The sequence below is a fragment of the Quercus suber genome, unplaced genomic scaffold (genome assembly GCF_002906115.3).
Source record: "Quercus suber isolate HL8 unplaced genomic scaffold, Cork oak 2.0 scaffold_5, whole genome shotgun sequence".
NCBI lineage: Eukaryota > Viridiplantae > Streptophyta > Magnoliopsida > Fagales > Fagaceae > Quercus > Quercus suber.
In genome coordinates, this window is record NW_027069471.1 from 14,572 (window position 1) to 33,446 (window position 18,875).

Here is an 18,875-nt window from a genome sequence, read left to right on the forward strand (position 1 = left end):
ACTATTCTTTACAACTATCCATTTCATGCCCTTCTTAATAGCTGCCCATGTGGATGAACAAGACCGGGGCTTAAGGAGGTTTTGCCTCCTTGTATCAGAGTATTTATGAGATAACACCTTGTCCCAAAGAGAGACTTTCTCCTGGTGTAGTCGCCAATTCAGCTTGGCCAACAATGCTACATTCTTCTCCTTAGCTTATTGAAGGCCCAAACCTCCATATTTTTTCTCCGTAGTAATTTTCTTCTAGCTAATTAAATGCAACTTATTTTTATTATCTGTAGACCCCCAAATAAAATTGCGGCACAGTCTATCAATGTTCTGAGTAACCTTACCAGGGAAAAATGCACACTGCATGGCATAGTTCGGGATGGTAGAAAGTGTTGCCTGGGTCAACACAACCCTCCCAGCAAAAGATAGGAGGTGTGTTTTCCAGCCCGCTAGTCAGCTTTGGACTCTTTCAACAATGGCCCAAAATCTTGAGGTGTTGAAGTGTGCTTAATAGGAAAGCCGTGGTATTTCCCCAAACTAGGAGTTGATTGAAACTTTAAGATATTGCAAAGCTCTTCTCTTGTGTTTGGACCAACATTGGGGGAGAAAAACCCATGGGACTTTTCTGCACTAACCTTTTGACTAGACAAATCACAGAAATTGTCAAGAACATCTCTAATAGCTCTATAGTTTTTATCATCAACCTTTGCAAACAAAACTAGATCACCGGCAAAGAATAGGTGGAGAATGTTGCACCACCTTTAGAAGCTGAGATAGGATCCCATAATATGGCTTCACATTTTTCCAAGATGAACGCCCATAAGATTTCCATACATAAAATGAACAGGTAAGGCGAGAGCGGGTCCCCTTGCCTTATGCCCCTTGATGGGAGAAAAGGGTCCAAAGCACCACCATTGAAGAGTATAGATATGGAAGAGGATGTAACACAACTCATGATAAGAGAACTCAGGTGACTCGGAAACCTGAAAAGGGATAGGGTGTCCCTTATGAAGCTCCATTACAAGTGGTCGTAAGCTTTTTCTAAATCAATCTTAATTGCCATACACCCTTCTTTGCCTTTCTTTTTGGACATGGAGTGTACAAGTTCTTGCACAATGATGGCGTTGTCCACACCCTTTCTCTTAGGCACAAAAGCAGTTTGAAGAGGAGAGACTAGATAATCTAGAATAGGTCAAATGTAGGCCATAAGAAGTTTGTGATAACCTTATAAACCGTATTACAAAGGCCAATGGGCAAATGTATTGTTACTTAGGTGCTATAACTTAGGTTCCTTAATTCATGGTCCTGTTAACCACTCCCCTCCTACCAACTAAAAGAACAACCTCCCCAGTTATTTTTGTACTAAATTATACTGATATAAATAATTAAAATTTGGCCCCGATATTTCAATTTTGGTCCAAAAGGTCATGAATATAAATAAATAAAGATGAAGAAGAAGAAGAAGAAGAAATGATTGGTCAGTCATTAGCCTATGATGTATGGCCCTTCTTAAAAAATTAAAATAAATAAACAACAATGACAACAACAAACTTTTAGTATAAAGTACTTTTATAAATTGTTTTCTGCAGCCTTTTGTGTTTTACTCCAATAAAATTCTTTTATAAAAAAAAATATATATCTTTCCCAATTTGCAAAATTAAGGGTAAATTAAGAAATAAAGGGTTAAGGGTTCTCAAATTTTATATATTAAAAAATATAATTTTTTTTTTTTTAATTTTAGACATGTATTACTTTTTTTTACATTATTTTCAATTGAATTGTGTCAATGGTTGGTAAGGATTAGAAAATCAACAACCTACCAAGTTGTTCATATAGTGGTTGTATGTGTGCTTCTTCTTTTTTATTTTTACTGCAATTACGATACAAACATTTTCAACCTTGAAATATTATCAAAACTAGGTTTCATAACACAAAGAATAAGATTTCCTAAAGGACATTTACATTTAAAGAGAAATAATTTAAAATTTTAACACAAAATCAATTATAGATAATTTCCGAGATTTAAAAGCATACCAAGTTACATTTTAATAAATGATTGGTTTGAAATGTATTCAAAAATAATTATTTCACATTTTTTAAATATTTTGTTGATACTAAATCTTCCTAATTTATCCCAGGACTGAATATTTATTTGATCTAACAACCGGAGACTAAAACTAACAGATCAATTGGGCATTCAGGTTGATTCAATTCCCATTTCTAATGGATAGGTTATCCTTCTTGTGGTTTTGGATTTCACTAGGAAAACCGGAAATATAGTGATTTTTTAAATATGGTCAAGTCTGTATGCTAGTTTTTATGGTACAATCTGGAAACTCTTTAGAAGTTAAATAAAATTAAATAAAATAAAACTCATCAAGCCATCATGTCTGTGACTCAAAGGAAATTTATGGAGATATCAAAATTCAAAGGTGGAGGAGACCCTTTTTTTCATGGTTTTTTAAGGTCTATAAATTCTCGCTTTTAACAACACACCATCACATTATATGGTTTCCATTGCCTCTTGTTACATGGAAGGAAGAGGCACATGATTGGTTTCAAACCTTAGAGGCAACGGGATTATGCACAGATTGGGTGGAGTTCAAATGCCCCCTTCAAGATCGATTTCAAATACCAATCAATGAAGTATCAATGGAGGCTCCTATGGAAAAATCATTCAAAAATCTTGTCCAACCCGTTCAAGTATCAAATATTCAAAAACCAACAATTCAAGTGTTGGTGATCAAAGAACCACGAACAATTCAAGAAGGTAATACGTTGGAGGGAGCACTTGCCAAAAAAATCGCATTTGAAGATCAAAGGATTAGTGATGTGGAAAAGATAAATCAAAGAGATCTTTTCGTGATTTCGAATAAGCCTAGTCTTTCACACATTGAATTTGTCATTCCCGATGAGTTCAAGGATGTGAAAATCAAGACTTTTCCGTTCACACAAATGATTAAAGAATTGGTGCAAGTGTCCATGGTTCGAATTCATATCCTTCAACTCTTTAAAATTCGAGGTTGAGTTTTCTCCAATCGGGGAAGAAGGATGTGGTGTGGGCAAACATCTATTTTCATGTTTTAAAATCTTGAGGACAAGATTCATTTTGAAGGAGGAGAGAATGTTATGACCTAGGTATTGGATAAATTATTTGAATTAGTTTAGTGATAGAATAAGTCTTCCTAGATAGATTAGTATTGTTATTTGTTTGTATTTAATTTAATTCCTATGTTTTAGGATAAGATTAGTTCCTATGTTTTAGGATTTGTTGATGAGGTTATTGTTAGGGAGATAACATCTTGGGGCGGCTTCCTTGAATAATTAATATAACATATAAAGACACACTTTAACCCAAAAAGTCTAAGCCCAATAGGTATGTGCTCAATTATGTTATATTAACCATTCGTTCTTCTCATCTTTATTCAATGTGAGACTTTACTCACACATGTAACCTAACAATCTCCCCCTCACGTGTGAGTCTCTGTCTCTATGTGGGTTTCGAGACCTCTTTATTGGCCATGAACAAGTCCTACTCACTCCCCCTTGCCTAAAGGGCTTTTTACTTCATCAATACATCATCCATGGGTCTCTTGTACACCATCCATGGGAACCCCGCACGCACATCCATGAGAACCCCACACGTCCATGTCTATCGCATCACATCATTATTTAGCACCATTAGCAATATTCCTTTGTTTGGCTTTTCTTTTTCTTTTTTTTTCCTCCAGATCTGTGTGTGAACCATTTAGGCTTTCTTTGTCCCCGTTGGGTAGGGACCATAAGCACCTCACCACCTTCACTGCACACCACCATGGACTCCGATACCACTTATTGGGGAGATAAAAACCTTGGAGAGCTTCCTTAAATAATTAATATAACATATAAAGACACACTTTAACCCAAAAGACCTAAGCCCAATAGGTATGTGCTCAATTATGTTATATTAACCACTCGTTTTTCTCATCTTTATTCAATGTGAGACTTCACTCACACATGTAACCCAACAGTTATCTCATTCTTGGATATGTATGTACGTTGAATGCATTAATGAAAATTAAGCAAAAAAATAACAAAAAAAATATCTATTTCCTCTCTCAAGTTCAAGAGATTAGTCATCTCGAATTGAGATAACTGGCCAAATGGTTAGTCTCTTGGAAGGATGGCTCAAGGTTCTCTGTTAATTGTGTGCGTTTTCATCATTAAAGGAAAGCATAACATTTTCATTTTGCACGAACAGATTCACCAAGTGCAATCCCCTTTCAGTAATCTCAAAGGTGAAAGATGCATTGTAAAGAGTCGATTATGATAGTTTTTTTTTTTTTTTTTTTTGAGGGAAATGATAGTTTTTTGTTGAAAGGATTGGCAGGCAAGTTTGGAAATTAACATCTAAGCCTATCTCCTATTCAAGGGACTCGATGAAAAATTATGCATTTTTATGTTTTGGTGGAAATTTTGTTTGGTAAGCTAACGTCCACCATTACCTGAAATTGGATGTACAAGCATTCACACCGAAGACCGAAAAACTATCTACAGCCCATGTGCTATATCTAAATTTTTTTTAACAATTTGCTATAGTTTTTTTTTTTTCTCTCTTCCTTCAATCACTCTCTTCTCTGTGTCTCTCGTCTCTCTCTCCTTGCAGATCATCGTTCACAGTGGTAGTTCATGGTTCACAAAGGTGCTTCCGATCTAGTTTCAGTGGCAGTGGCCCAATCTGGTTCTCGGTGGTTGGGTTCCATGGGTGGTCCAATCCAATTGGGTTTTTGGGTTTGCTAGCAGTGGCTGGTCGTGGATGGTGCTTGGTGTGTTCCAATTTATTGTTGAGTTGTGGTGGCTGGTTATTTTTTTCTTTACCTGTGGTGCTAGCTTGGTGTGTTCCAATCTATTGTTAAGTTGTGATGGCTGGTTATTTTTTCCTTCACTTGTGGTGCTAGCTGGCGATGATGCGGGTTTGCTAGGTTGAGAAGAGAGAGGTGTGGTTTGCTAAGTTGCTTTGCCTTAGAGAAGAGAGAGGCGGAATGGAAGATAGAGAAAGAGAGTGAAATTAATAAATAAATAAAGAGAAGTAAAAAATAAGAGATGAGATATATGCTGAGTTGTAAAATGTTATGTTGAAATAGATAAAAATAGTCTTTTTAGTTGCTAAAAATTTTAAGAGACCAGATTTGAATTCCAACCGAGAAAAGAAAGAACAATCCCAGATTCCAATCGGCAAAAATACAAAACAAACAAAGGCACCAACTGCAACACAAAATAACCACCAGCTACATTTCATGATCCATACACTTCTTCTTTCCCTCAGATTTTACCACATATCTACTTGGATCTCACAATGCATAAATTATTATTGCAGAAGCAAAATGAAGACTCATAAACACAAGCCTCGAGATCATTTCAAAACCGAATAACCTCTGCAATAACTCGTACACTTTAAAAAAAATTACCTGGGGACCCAAAAATTTTGTTTCCTTTTGCTACAAGAAGGATTTAACTAAATAGAGCTTATAAGCCAAGTCCCAAACTGACCTTCGACGTACTTTACCATCTACATATCTTATGCACTTCTAGACTCACATCTTTACTTGGTCTTTATATATATATATATATATATTTTTTTTTTTTAAGTAAAGGTTCATTCTTAGTTACTTCCAGCATGCATTATTTCCAAATACCAGGCCTCGGTATTCTATTGTTTTCTAGCACTAATGACTCACCAGGCTGATATAGCGGCGTCTAGAACAAGATAGTAATAACATGTATAGTGAGATGGCTAATTGTATTAAAAGAGTGGCTAAAGAAGTTACTTGGAGAATCTAAAAGATGCAAGTGACCGAGGAAAGAGACTTCTTAACTACATTTTGGCCTGACAACAATAGGTTTCTATACAAGCCATCAAAACACTCACCTCAGCAGCCACTGCAGCACTTCAGAAGAAAATGACATCCTAATTGTAATCCCTTCAAGAAACCAACCCACTTGGAACTAATCATTTTTTTTTTCAATGATTTTTGGATATGGGAACACAAGAAAGTCAATACAACCAACAACAGGAGTAAGCAGACAAGGGGAACACTCATGATATATAAGAAATATGGAGACTTGTGTGATTCAAAAAACATAAGGCATACGATTTATAAGAAGTTAATTAGTCTACATGTCATGTGAAGGATAGTTAATAATAACAATCTTTATTTTTGTTTCTCTTATTATTTCATAAGGTGCATGCTGGAATTCTAACCCACAGGACATGGTTAAATTCCCCCTTAATTTGTTAGGCAGGTATGTTCCATAGCAATAATTCACCACGTGAATGGACCAGTATTACTTCATATAGGTCAAAACTTAAAAGGATCAACAAAACAATAAATTAAATAACTGAAAACGAATAAAATACTTCAATTATTTATTTATTTTTCCCTTTCAACATTTCATACCATACATGTATATTCTACGACCAATGAGTTGAACAGTAAAAAAACAAAATCCTATTTTTTATTTACAGGCCCTAGCAGCTGAAAGGTGCTCTCCAAATTCCTTTACAGCTTCCTGAAAATGAGGCGATCCAACCTGAAAACAGTTCTGCTATAGTTTATGCCACCAATAAACAATATTGATGAAGTAAAAAAAGGATAAAAGAATGATGGAATGCACTGATGCGGCAGTTTGCAGAAAGATTGGGGGATTCCGGGATGAAAAATGTAAGCAGTACATGGCAATACAGCATAAATGGAAGGCCTAACCAAAGAGGCCCTGGAAACAAAATTCTGAGTATACAGCCTCCATGAGTTGATAGGAACTGACCTCGATCATGCACTAGTTTAGAAAGGCATCTAAAAAGAAGCCATTATTTGTCTTTCAACATCAAATATCGCAGGCAGGAGAATCAATGCTGTGATACAATATACATAGGTTGATTGGTTAGGCCCAAGAACTCATGACAAATCGAAAGATCCCTGCCCTTCACTGATTGCATAAACTAATTTCTTGTACATTATATCCTGTAAAAGGTAAATCAACCATCAGTTATAAAAATGTAATAGTAATTACATAAGAATAAAAGAAAAATCATTAGCAAAAAAATATTGAACTTTACATAAGAATCAACAATTTTAATTCATTAAATTTGCCTATTTTTAACAGAATCAAATACCTTTGTGGAGTATGGAGGAAGCTTCAAGTAGTTTGCACATGTCATGACACTTGGTAAGTCATCATCTGCTGATTCTGAAAGCCCAGTACCATTAGATGCTGTGTTAGCTGCGGTCGAAGAATGCTGCACCCAAGACATGCAAGCATTAATGATAAGAACATGTGTGGGTGACATACACATCAATGTCAAAAAAAAAAAATGTCAAATAGGAAATGCATCAAAGACATCATTTAAATCTAAACCAACTATGGCAATACCTTTCTCACAATCGTCAGTTTTGGATTCAGTACAGCCAGACCACCAGGTGGAAGCCTAGGTGCACCAGTGACAAACTGGCAGAAGGCCCGCTGCTGCTCTGGTGTGAATTCTCCCATAATCTCCAGTAACTAACATCATTATAAACAACACAATAAGGATCATAAAATAACTAAAGTGATTTCCATAGGATTGACTTCAAAATCTAGAGAGAGAAGCATACATTAACTATTGCCGGGCTCTTGGCAGTGTATCCATGATCGAATTTTATATGATCAGCAAGTGTCTCAGCCTGCATAAGTTAGAAAACAATGTATAACCATGAGGTCCATGATCCACAATAAAAGGTTCCAGTCATGTCTTGTGATTCAGAAATGCACAAGAGAAATTTACCTCCCATAACTCTCTGCGGCCACAAAGCAAGTAGTCCAATTCATGTGGAGTAAATATTTGTAGAGACGAGATGTCAAACACCTGATCAAGATGTCGCATAAGAACAATTTTGAAGTCAGCATAAGAAAAAGTTTTGAAAGTTAAATAGAGAAGAAGAGAAGAAGCATATCCAGATTCAAGAAATAAATCAGAAGATAGGGTGAAGCATGTTATAATCAAAACCCTAATATAGAACAAGAGAAAATTCAAAAAATTTACAGAATGAACTACAACAGGCCTGATGGACAAAAGAGCTTATAATTTGTTCTTTAATTTTTTTGGGTAGCATAAGAGCTCGTAATTTTGTTTCTTTTACTCCTATACTATATTAGTGTCTCCATATGCTTGTTCCTAATTCTCTCTCCCTTTGAGTCACTTGCATCTCTGCTCACAGGCTCCCTACCACCATTCTCAATCTCAAATTTTTTTGGGTAAAAATCACCAAAGTTTTCCCTCCTAGTTTACACCGCAACCAAGACATAACCCCAGCCAAATTTTAGCCACCCCCTTGCCACTTTCACCAATGCTTAATTCAAATATAAAACCAAGAAGTATGTTCTAACACCCAGCAATGAGAATATTCATTTCATGACCGTCACCTAAGCCTTGACCTACACAAACTTCACCTAAAGTCATGCTATCACAGAAAATTCCAACTCAAATTTTCTGGAAACAAGCAGAGAAGGAAGAGAGAACATGGAGCAAAGGGAGAAGGAAACCCGCTGAACTTATTAGAAGGAAGAAATAGAAACAGACATCACAATCACAAATCATCCTCATAGTTTCTTTGTAACACTGGGCTGTAGGTTAGCAGGACCCTTCAAAATTTGACCTAATGACAAGATTCAGTATATATATAAATATAAAAAGCCTTCTCCTCTCTTTTAACTAAGAAGTAAAAAAGTCATTTTCAAAACACAGGACAACTAACAAAGTACCATTTCAGTCCCCAAAATGCCTGTTCACAATTACAAAAATAGCTAAATAAATGCAGGTAAATTTTCAAACTGTAGGAACTACTGGAGATGATAGGTTCAACACCCTTGCCTATGGACTAAGAAACAATTTGGAAACCCCTCAAATCTTAATCCACTTTTTAATATTATTCTATACTTGAATATATTATATTACCTAGAATCATCAAAGTCACATATGTTTGAACATCATGCGTATTCCCATTTTAAGACACCACATATTTTTAACAGTTGTATAAATGATTCTGATTGCCACATGGTCCAAGCCCTTCATAAGTAAAGGATATCAACTTCCTTGGCAGATTAACTTTTTGCAATACACCCTTGACTGATGTAGTATAAATAAATCCCAAGCAAGTCCATGAATTTTATTTATTTATTTTTTTTGATTGGTAAGAAAAAGTTTAATTAAAGCAGGTCTACTTTATGCCAGAAGAGCATAAAGCAAACAAGTCCACGAAAAAATAAGAAAACAGCAATCTTTAGATTACTAAGCAAAAAAAGATGAGAAGAGGTACTTAACCTGATTGAAACCTGCTCTAAATGCTTCCATTTGCCGCATTATTCCAGTCTTAACAGTCGCATCAACTACCAATGATATATACTCCTCCAAGTTATAAATATCAACCTAGAAATTGGCATTTGTCAGGCATATCCTCAATAAAACAAAAGCAATGAAAAAATGATAAAACATATATACATAATCAAGGTATGTAAGTTGCATACATTTTCATCTCCAGGTTTCAAAATGTAGTCTGGATAACCAGGAAGTGTAAAATCCAAGCAGAGATCTTCAATTGAAGCCCCACGAAGACGTAAATCTGCAACTGCCTCACTACTATCGCTACTAGTCAATTCTAGATTTTGTTTCCGGCAAACAAGGACATGCAATTCTTGCAAATGCTTGCCTAACTCAGCATCATAAGTAAGAATATCGTGCAAATCAAGTTCCTGCAATGGATCAGAAGTTTGAAAATAGGCTTACTTGACCAAGCACAAGCTTGTAAAATGCTGTTGATAGTGGCAGGTCCAATAGCCGTCCATCTTGAAGAGCTTTGGCCATCACACGCCCTACCAACCGGAAATACTCAATGGCTTTTGAAAACTGACTACCATCAGCAGCATCGGCATTTGGAGGCCAAGGACGGGGAAACAACCCAAGAGGGGCGTTGACAAGATCTCCATCAGCACTATTGGTTTTTCCATTTTTATGTTGATCTCCATCAATTTCCATTGAATGCTTCTCTGAGGAAGAATTTGTTCTCCACATTCCAAGTCCAGCTTTTTGTAGGTCATGACTTAAAAGTGTGTAGAATTCAAGGGTGGGACCCAATCCAGTGCCAACTTCACCAAAATATTCTACCTCAAGCACAGCCTTTTGGCTAGAATACATCTCCATTACTTTAGCAGCAGAATCCAAAATACGGTTTCTCGAGACACGGACCTTCTGGCGCTGCAATCTCCCAACCCTCACCTCTCTTTCATTTGCTGATCCATGACCATCAGCACCTTGCTGCTGCTGGAGACGATACAAAGCACGAGATAACCCAAAAGCAGTTGAATAGAAGTACTGTCGCCGGGTCTCGAAAGGAAACAAGAAGGGACATGCTTTTGTCAACTGGTAGCACCATGAAGGAAGACTACCACTACACAGTGCAAGTGCATCTTGAATTTGTCGAGCTAATTTGGGAGTAAGCTTGCTGTTAACAAATTCCTCAGAAGGAACCCTAGCACCAGTTGTGCTCAGCTCATCCAGACTCAAGATTTTCCCCTCAGCAAAGCTGTCGGAAACTATCTGGGCTCTTAAACGAGGTGCAAGCTGGTTCAAACCCTCTAATACACGCAAAAGTGCCATTATATTATAAGTGGGATTAGTTTTTTCCAGATCACAAGGAAGTTCGCCCTGCAAGATACTATCTAGAAGTGACATTCGATGCAATTGGGCATCAGAGTTAGAACCAGAGGTAGAACCAGGCTTGGTAGATTTTAATGTAGTATGAGAACTTGAACCTCCAACAGAAGCCCTATCAGTTTGGCTTTCTGACCTCTGATAGGTAATAGTGTAAATGTCACTCCACAGCCTGCTTCCATCGCTAGATATGAGATCACTGCCAGCATACCTGTCATCATCATCCTCATCCAATACAAGCTGCCGCTGAACAGCTTGATAAATAGTCAAATGCCTATTAAGCTGCTTCCCACCTGCAGTAAAGATTAATTTTGGAGGATCATTGGAACTTCCATATAGAGGGCGTCCTTGCCTATCTCTGCCTCCCCTAAGACCTCTACCATTAGCAGATCCAAGTCCAGCCATGGCAGCAGCAGCGAATGACATAGCGCCTCTTGAACCATAAGAATTTCCAGTCCTAAAATCAGCAGAATCAGAGCCCCTTGCTGTAGCAGCTCTGCTACTAGAGCCAGACACTGGATTAGTCTGGCTATCACTTGCTGCTGGAGCAACAGCACTATCCTCCGCAGAGTCACCCAATTTTACATCATGTACTTTGTCAGGCATGCAAACAGGAAGAGAATCATCTCTTAGAACCTGGAAGAAACAAGATTGGATTGGCAAAATTTAAGGAATTACAAAATAAAATAAAATAAACAAAAATTAGAAGACCCAGAAAACATACATCTTCATGGTCATCATCCTCATCATCTGAGATATCATCATCTTCAATCACCAAAGCATCATCAATCTCAACAGGAGATATATCCAATTCCTCGTCCTTCAAGAGATGGTAAAAATGTTAACGGATGAGAAAATTACTAATCACATGAAAAAGTATTGTAATGAAAAACAGATATATACAATATTTTGAATGGGTTACACAAAATGGAAAGAGTCCATGAGTAACGAACACAAAACTGATTAGCAAAACATTATAAGTAATAGAATAAGTCATTAAAATAAGATTTAAACAAATTAATTAGCAACCCAACCACACCAGACAGAGACAGAGACATAGAGATTAGTTCTCAAAGACCTTTTTTTGTTGTGCACTGTCCCTCATAAGCTTCAAAATTCCAATCTCTTGGTTGTTGACTTACTTAGTTCCTAAGGCCTCATTTGGGAGGAGGGAATGAAATGGAATGTAAAATAATGAAAATAATAATTTTGGAATATTCTTCTCTTCCCTTGTTTGGGAGTTTTAATTGAGGAAATGGAAAGCTCATTCCCTTGTTTAGGAGTTTAAGTAGGAGGGAATAGAATGGGTAGGAGGGAACACTCATTCTTCTTTATTTCCTTAAAACCTCAAATTTTCATTCTCCCGAAATTGAGAGGAATGGGAGGAAATGAAATTAGATTTAATAATTTTTTTACTAAAACTCTCAAAATACACCTATATATTCAACCATTTATTTTAAATTAGGGATCTAATAGTAATATTGTCATAAAATAATTTCATTTCATTCCCTCCATGTTGCTCTCAAACAAGATTATTTACATTCCATTTATTTTTATTCCTTTCCATTCCTTTATTTCAAAACATTCAATCAAGGTTACTTAATTTCATTTCATTCCATTCTTTTCCATTCCTTTCTCTTACTTAAATACATTCCATTCTATTCCATTCCTTTCCATTTCCTTATGATCATTCAATTCCATTCAATTTCATTCCCTTATGAACTCCCAAACAAAGCCTAAAGCAAGTACCACTATCTAACCTTGCATATCATGTTCATTTCAAATTTTCAAGTAACCACCAGCTGCAGCATGTTGAAATGCATATAACTCATATAATACTCGTAAAACTCCAATATTCAAATCCGCTTCATAGGTATCAAAATTCATCTTTTGCAATAGATAAAATGTGTTCCAATGTTCTAAAATGAGATTCCACTAATATGCAAACAACAATGCAGTAGATGAAGACTAAACACGAGACCTTTTAAAGATTCTAGAAAGAAGCCAATGAAAGCCTCCATCTTTAAAATGCATAACTTAAAATAAATAAATAAATAAATATTATAATAATAATAATAATAATATTATTATTATTATTATTATTATTATTGTTGTTGTTGTTGTTGTTGTTGGAATAACACTTTTACTCGGACAACAATTATTATTATTATTATTATTAAATGATTTCCCATTGTTGTTGGAATAACACTTTTACTCGGACAACAATTATTATTATTATTAAATGATTTCCCACCAACTTTCCATTGTTAACTATACAATACTACCTTTACCTTTAAACTGAACAAGGGGAAAAGTAAATCAGATGCATGATGAATTACGGAAGTTGAAAATTTATTCATTGACCTTTAGACAATGGAAAAAAAAATTTAGAATAGCCACAATATATATATATATATATAAAGACATTAAGGGAGCAAGAGTAAGTCCAAAATCTGGAATTTCTAATTAAAATAAGAAAAGTACATCTTAACTAGAATCTATAGCCATAAACATGTCATAGCAATACATATCATTTTTTTTATAGGTTTAATAAATTCTCATATTATAGCAATGATAGAGCTTATCACTGCACTTTGTATCAATGTACTAAAATGGTAAAACGTCAACTACATAATTAAAATATCATCTGAACTATCCATGTCATGCATTAAGCAACCTTTCACCAATGTCTTGTAAGATAATTTTAGTTGATATATGTTACTACTTTTTTAACTTTTACCCAAATTTATTCCATTTATTTCAAATTGATTTAAAATTTTCATTAGTGTAAAAGAGTACAGGCTAGAAGAATCATGCTACGAAAAGATATAAAAAGTATCATTTTAAATTTTAAAACATTAACTTCGTGTCTTCTATTTATTCAAGCATCTGGACAGACAACCAATTACCATGTTTAGCCCTACAGTGTCAGCACCATACCTCAGAAGTAGAGTCCCCATTTACAGGTTTCATTTGAGCATCTTTATCAAGAGCTGCTCTTCTACGAGCAGCATTTCTTGTTTGAGGTCCTCTACCTTCCTCTTGAGTAGGTCTCAAAACAGCTTTACCCTTCCCCTTTGATGAACTTGTGCTTTTCTCTTGTGCCGGATCCTTTTTAGAAGCGTCTCCTATATTAACAGATGATCTTGATCTAGTAGAATGACGACGAGTGGCAGCCGCAGGAGTAGAAGTAGATGGGGAAGAAGCACCAGCTCCTGTAGGTGTAGTTCCAGACTCAGAATTCCCAGCAGAGACTGAGGATTTCTGACCAGAATCACCTCTCTGGACTCGGGGCCAAAGAAATTCCTCAACGGCTGCTAAACTTGCTAATGGGTCAATCAGTACAACATTGGATGAATAGTCACGGAGCGATTTTTCACCTTGGGCTCTACAAAGGCGCAGCTTAAAAGGCTGAGACAATGCACTCAGCCCAGAGGAGAGGCGTGCACTTCCACCAGATGACCTAGATGAATGGCTCAACACAACAGGGAAACGCTCCAAGGAGGACAAAGCATTTTGAAGCTTCTGAACCAGTACAGTCATAGGAGTCGCACCCTCCTCATCAATACTGGAAGGTAGTGCAACAGCAATAAAGGACTTGAATCTTTTAAGTGCTTGTTGGCGAAGCTTGGGCACGTTAGCTTCTGAAATTCTCTCCTTGGAAAAGTAGCCACAAGAAAAGTAGTTCAGCAGAGCAGCAACAACACCACTGCCAATAAACTCAAAAGTGGACACACCATCCCCTTTGCTTAGTTCTCCTAGCATCTCAGATATAACCCCCAGCAGATACTCTTCCTTATTCGCAGAATTATCAGCCAGGCGAGACCCAGAAGCCTTAGACTTTCCCTTTGCTTTGGTCTTTTGGTCATCAACCCCGGCATTCAACTTCATGCAAAGATCCTTCAAATGTAAAAGATCATCTGTGACTCCAACTTCAGCAGAACCAGGATCTGAAGGGAAGTACTTGTCTTTAAAGGCTTTAGCACAAGAACTGACTGCCATACGAAGATTAGAATTAACAGAAGGAATTTCTACTGAGCTTGGGGGAGATCCAATATTTACTGAACCAGGATTCTTGGATTCCTCTGAAGCATTTCCATCTGGGTTGGAGTTCCCACTCCGTCGCCTGTAACGCCTAGAGCGTGATGATGCACCAGGGGCAGACTCATTATCCTTCTCGATGGGAGATGCTTGTGCAGGACCTGTATTTGGATTACCAGCTAAAATAAGTTGGTCCACAGCATGAACCACTCCTTCTCTAACAAACATCTTGGAGAAAGTCCCAGGAAGCTTTTCCATAAGAATTTCAGCAATTTGGAGAGCAGGAACCAAGACATGCGGATCTTTCCATGCTAAAACACCAGCTAAGAAACTACAAGAGCAACACAAATAATGAAGTAACAATAAGTATCTCTGCAGACTTAGCATGGAGTGAGTGGGCATAAAAAGAATTCATAACCAACTAAAGTCGGATACCTTGATATGTTTGTTGTACTTAATAAAGACTGAATCATCTCTGCATTACTGAAGTACATCAATTTTCCAATAACTGAAAGACATTTGTGACGAACAGGGCCGTTCACACTTGAACCATATATCTGCTCGGCATATAAACAGACACTATTATTCATGTACAAAACCAAGTAAAACTTCAAAACCAGCTAGCTGCACTAAAAACTTACTTGTATCAGAATAGGAAGGAGATCCATTCCAAATTGCTGAAGAAGCTCAGGCTGATCATTTAATAATTTCTCACGAGCTGAAACCTCGGGAGCATTCCCACTTGTGTCTTCCTGTTTCGCAGAACTGCCGACAGAGGACTTCTTAACGACAGGTCCTTTCATAAATAAATTGGAGCTAGCAGGGAGGGAGATGGTTCCTTGTGGCAATGGAGGGAGAAGCTCATTTGCCAGGTTGACAATCTCAAAAATCTACAATGTACGTTAAAAATTAGATAAATTTGAAATTTCAATATTAAAAAAAGGCAAATACTAGATTAAAAGACATTAATATAAGGCCTCAATATATTATACAATTAAAATAAATAAAGGCCATGATAAATTCTTACAAAAAATTAAGGGCAAAACTTAAGTGCAGTGCATTAGGTTTCCCAATTGAATTCAAACACTTGGTTGTTTTGAATTTAATTGTCCTTGAAAAAGATATCACTATATGCGTCTTATTGGTCAATGCGACTCAGTGTTTGAATTAAATTGGGGAACTTTATGTACGGTACCTAAGTTACTTTACCTAAGTGTTACCCAAAAATTGAATATCAGGGAGAAAAACAGTGCATGGATCTTAAGTTGCTTAAATTTTAAGCCCTGATGAGTATTAGTCCAGTATGGTTCACAAGGGTAAAACAGACATGGAAAGTTGCAATTTTTCGATACCCATGTAAATATGAAAAAAAAAAAAAAAAAAAAATGTCCAGCTAGAATAACAACCCCACACGGCCACACACCCAAAAAAAGAAAAAGCAATACCTGTTCTGCTGGTCTACTTAAAGCAGGTGAAACCGATGCATTAGTTGATATGCCTGCACCAGCTAGAATATCTTTAAGGATGCCACTGATCCCCAGGAGAAGCAAAGTTTTGGCTCCTAAAGGAGAGCCACTAGCACAAGTGGAAAGAAGCCGAATTAAACCCTGCATGCCCCCATAAACTCACAATCAGAATCCTCAGTTATACATAAACTCATCTCAAGTACAACTAAGCCTTAAAGGCTTAAACCCAACTAAAGGAGAACCCTCATAAGCATCAAATTTGAAGAATTGAATTGCACTCACTGTGTATGTAGGAGCACTTAGAGAGGCCTGTCCACCTCCAGCATTGCTGGTGGAAATAAGTGAGGCAGCTTGTGCAACCAAACCATGATTGCAGAGTTCGTCTAATTTATCCGGGGATGATGCAAATGCTTCAGCAATTCGAGTCAAACAAACAGAAGCATGCTCCAACACCTACAATCATAACATACTTCACACAATAAGGAAAAACTAAACCCAGAAGGGCATTCCTAGATTCAAAAAATACGAAACAAAAACCACACCTTCGAATCATGATACTGAAGAAGGTTAGTCAACAAGGGGACAGCTTCCATCACAAAGTCAGCTGCGTCTGAAGGGAGCTTCTTGCACATATTTGCAGCAGTAGATAATGCCACTCGCTGAAAAAAAGTATAAGGCAAACAAAAATTTCTCAAAGAAGATCCAAAACGCAAAAAATAGTCTTTACTCTCTCAGCAATGATAACCAGCTTAAAAGCTTGAAATTTCCACTAAAATAAGTTACCTGCACTCCCGTGGAGAAGAAATCGAGATACGAAAGCACTGCCATAAGTGCACCAGCTCGCAAACACGCAGTTGGGTGTTCCTGAGATATCTTCTTCAGAGCTTGCAGGGACTGTTTGACATCATAACAAGCATAAATATCACAATGCAGTTCTCAAGAAATACCACCATACACTAAATTTCACAGACAGAATCCTAAAATCATAAATTTCTTCAATTCCACATGGCTAACAACTATATCTAACAAAAAGCAGATTACCCATTAGCCAATTCACACTAATTTTACAAAGAAACCAACCTGTTCAGCCAAGTCCATGTACTCTATCGTGAGAAGCCTCGCGCAAAAGCACGAAACCGCACCATAATGCACAACAGCCGCGCAAGACGAAGGCAACACATCACACAGGTGAGTGAGAGCCCTGGCAGCGAGGAGCATGATATCGGGATTGCTCTCGTGATTCAGCAACCCGACGAGCACGGGCACGAAGGAATCAACCGAGAAAGTGCTCAGCGACTCCTCGGTCCCAATCGACAACATATCACAGAGCTGAGTCAAGGCCTCGACCTGCCTCCCTTCTTCACCATCTGCTCTCAAACCCGACAGAATCTTCTTCAACCGCCCACTCTGGTGCGACCCGGACCCAGACCCCATCGCCGACGATGGCAGCAGATCATCGAGCCCAGCACCGAGCTTCCTCAACAAACCCTGTAAAGCACTGCTCGCCGATGTCAAATTCTGGTGCAGAATCCCAACACCGCCTTCGCTATCGTTGTCCTCGTCGTCGGCGGCGCCACCGGCGCCGGCACCATCCATGTTCAACCCTAAGCTCCTTTCATTCTCCCTGCTTTCCCTCTCCCTCTCCCTATCCCTAACCCTAATTTCATGCTCTTTCTCCTTGCCTTTATCCGAATTATCCCTCTCAGAGCCTCCTCGATTGTTCCCACCGCCGCCACGGCGGCGAGAGCCGGATGATTCAGTCACGGAATCCATGTTAGCAGCAGCAGTAGTTTTCGCAGCAGAACGTGAGCGCGTTGAGATCGAAGATTGCGATGACGTGGCGGCAGCGGCAGCAACGGTGGCGGCGACTGGTGTGGGTGGTGGTGTTGTTGTTGTTGTTAAGAGACGAGCGCGTTTCGAAGAGCGGGTGGCGGTGGCGGTGGTGGAAGAAGAGTTGTTAGTAGTAGGGGCAGCTGAGGTAGCCTCCGCCCGCTTCCGGCTACGAGTTTCCATACAAAAGCGAAAACCCCCTCGAGAGAGTTTCCGAAACTCCGCCGCTGACCGCGCCCCCGAATCGGGCGGGGCGATCACGCGCCACGAGATCCGATTCCACGTTGCATCTGTAAAGCACCAGATTAAAACCCTAAAAAATCAAGAATTTTTATTTATTTTTTTTGTTTTTGTTGGAATTGTTGAAATCAGCTGTGAAAGACTTGTGAATTGGAGGAATCTAGGAATTGAGAGAGGAAGAGAAGGAATGAATTGTATAAATTGTGTGGTGTATCGGTGAAATTGCTATATGGGTTTGTGAAATTTTAGGGTTGAATTCAGAGAAAGAGAGAGAAAGGAGAAGAGACAGAGAGTTTTGATGGAACGAAAACCCTAAAGTGACGAAGGAATAAAGAAGGGGAAAGATTCTTTATATAGGATTTAATAACTGAGTTTTTTTTTTTTTTTTTCTTTTTCTTTTTGGGTTTCCTTATTGTTGTTGGTTGGTTACTATTTTTTCTATATTTATATTTGTATATTTCAAAGTAAAATATTTTTCAAGAATTTGGTGCAACATGTAAAAATTTTTCAAGCATAAATTGCCAAATTTGGTGGCTTGGCCATTGAAGTTGTTTATGTCGGAGGTTTGGTGATTGGATTGGCAACTT

At 37.7% G+C, this 18,875-nt stretch overlaps 1 protein-coding gene across 2 annotated transcripts; it reads right to left on the reverse strand.

Annotated features, from left to right (window-relative positions):
- Nucleotides 1–6,374: 6,374 nt before the first annotated feature.
- LOC112009740 (E3 ubiquitin-protein ligase UPL3) lies at nt 6,375–18,624 on the reverse strand. 2 transcript variants are annotated; one of them, XM_065771665.1, is made up of 18 exons: nt 17,299–18,624; nt 17,002–17,112; nt 16,761–16,877; nt 16,501–16,671; nt 16,198–16,359; nt 15,394–15,642; nt 15,188–15,309; nt 13,652–15,083; nt 11,436–11,531; nt 9,788–11,347; nt 9,529–9,753; nt 9,326–9,430; nt 7,790–7,870; nt 7,620–7,688; nt 7,399–7,527; nt 7,142–7,264; nt 6,793–6,989; nt 6,375–6,558 (listed from the first exon to the last, which is right to left on the reverse strand). In XM_065771665.1, the coding sequence occupies exons 1-17, from the start codon at nt 18,229–18,231 to the stop codon at nt 6,924–6,926; spliced, it is 5,751 nt and encodes a 1,916-aa protein (XP_065627737.1). In that variant the 5' UTR covers nt 18,232–18,624; the 3' UTR covers nt 6,375–6,558; nt 6,793–6,923. The 2 variants fall into 2 exon arrangements, with proteins under 2 accessions (XP_065627737.1, XP_065627741.1); XM_065771669.1 differs by having other exon boundaries at nt 6,375–6,570.
- Nucleotides 18,625–18,875: the final 251 nt, after the last annotated feature.

Excerpts from the sequence above, each read along its gene's own strand:
- LOC112009740 (XM_065771665.1), bottom strand. The coding sequence starts at position 18,231 with ATGGAAACTCGTAGCCGGAAGCGGGCGGAGGCTACCTCAGCTGCCCCT. Across the intron at positions 17,113-17,298 it reads ACATGGACTTGGCTGAACAG|TCCCTGCAAGCTCTGAAGAA; the intron begins GTTGGTTTCTTT and ends GATGTCAAACAG. Across the intron at positions 7,871-9,325 it reads TTAGAGCAGGTTTCAATCAG|GTGTTTGACATCTCGTCTCT; the intron begins GTTAAGTACCTC and ends CATCTTGATCAG.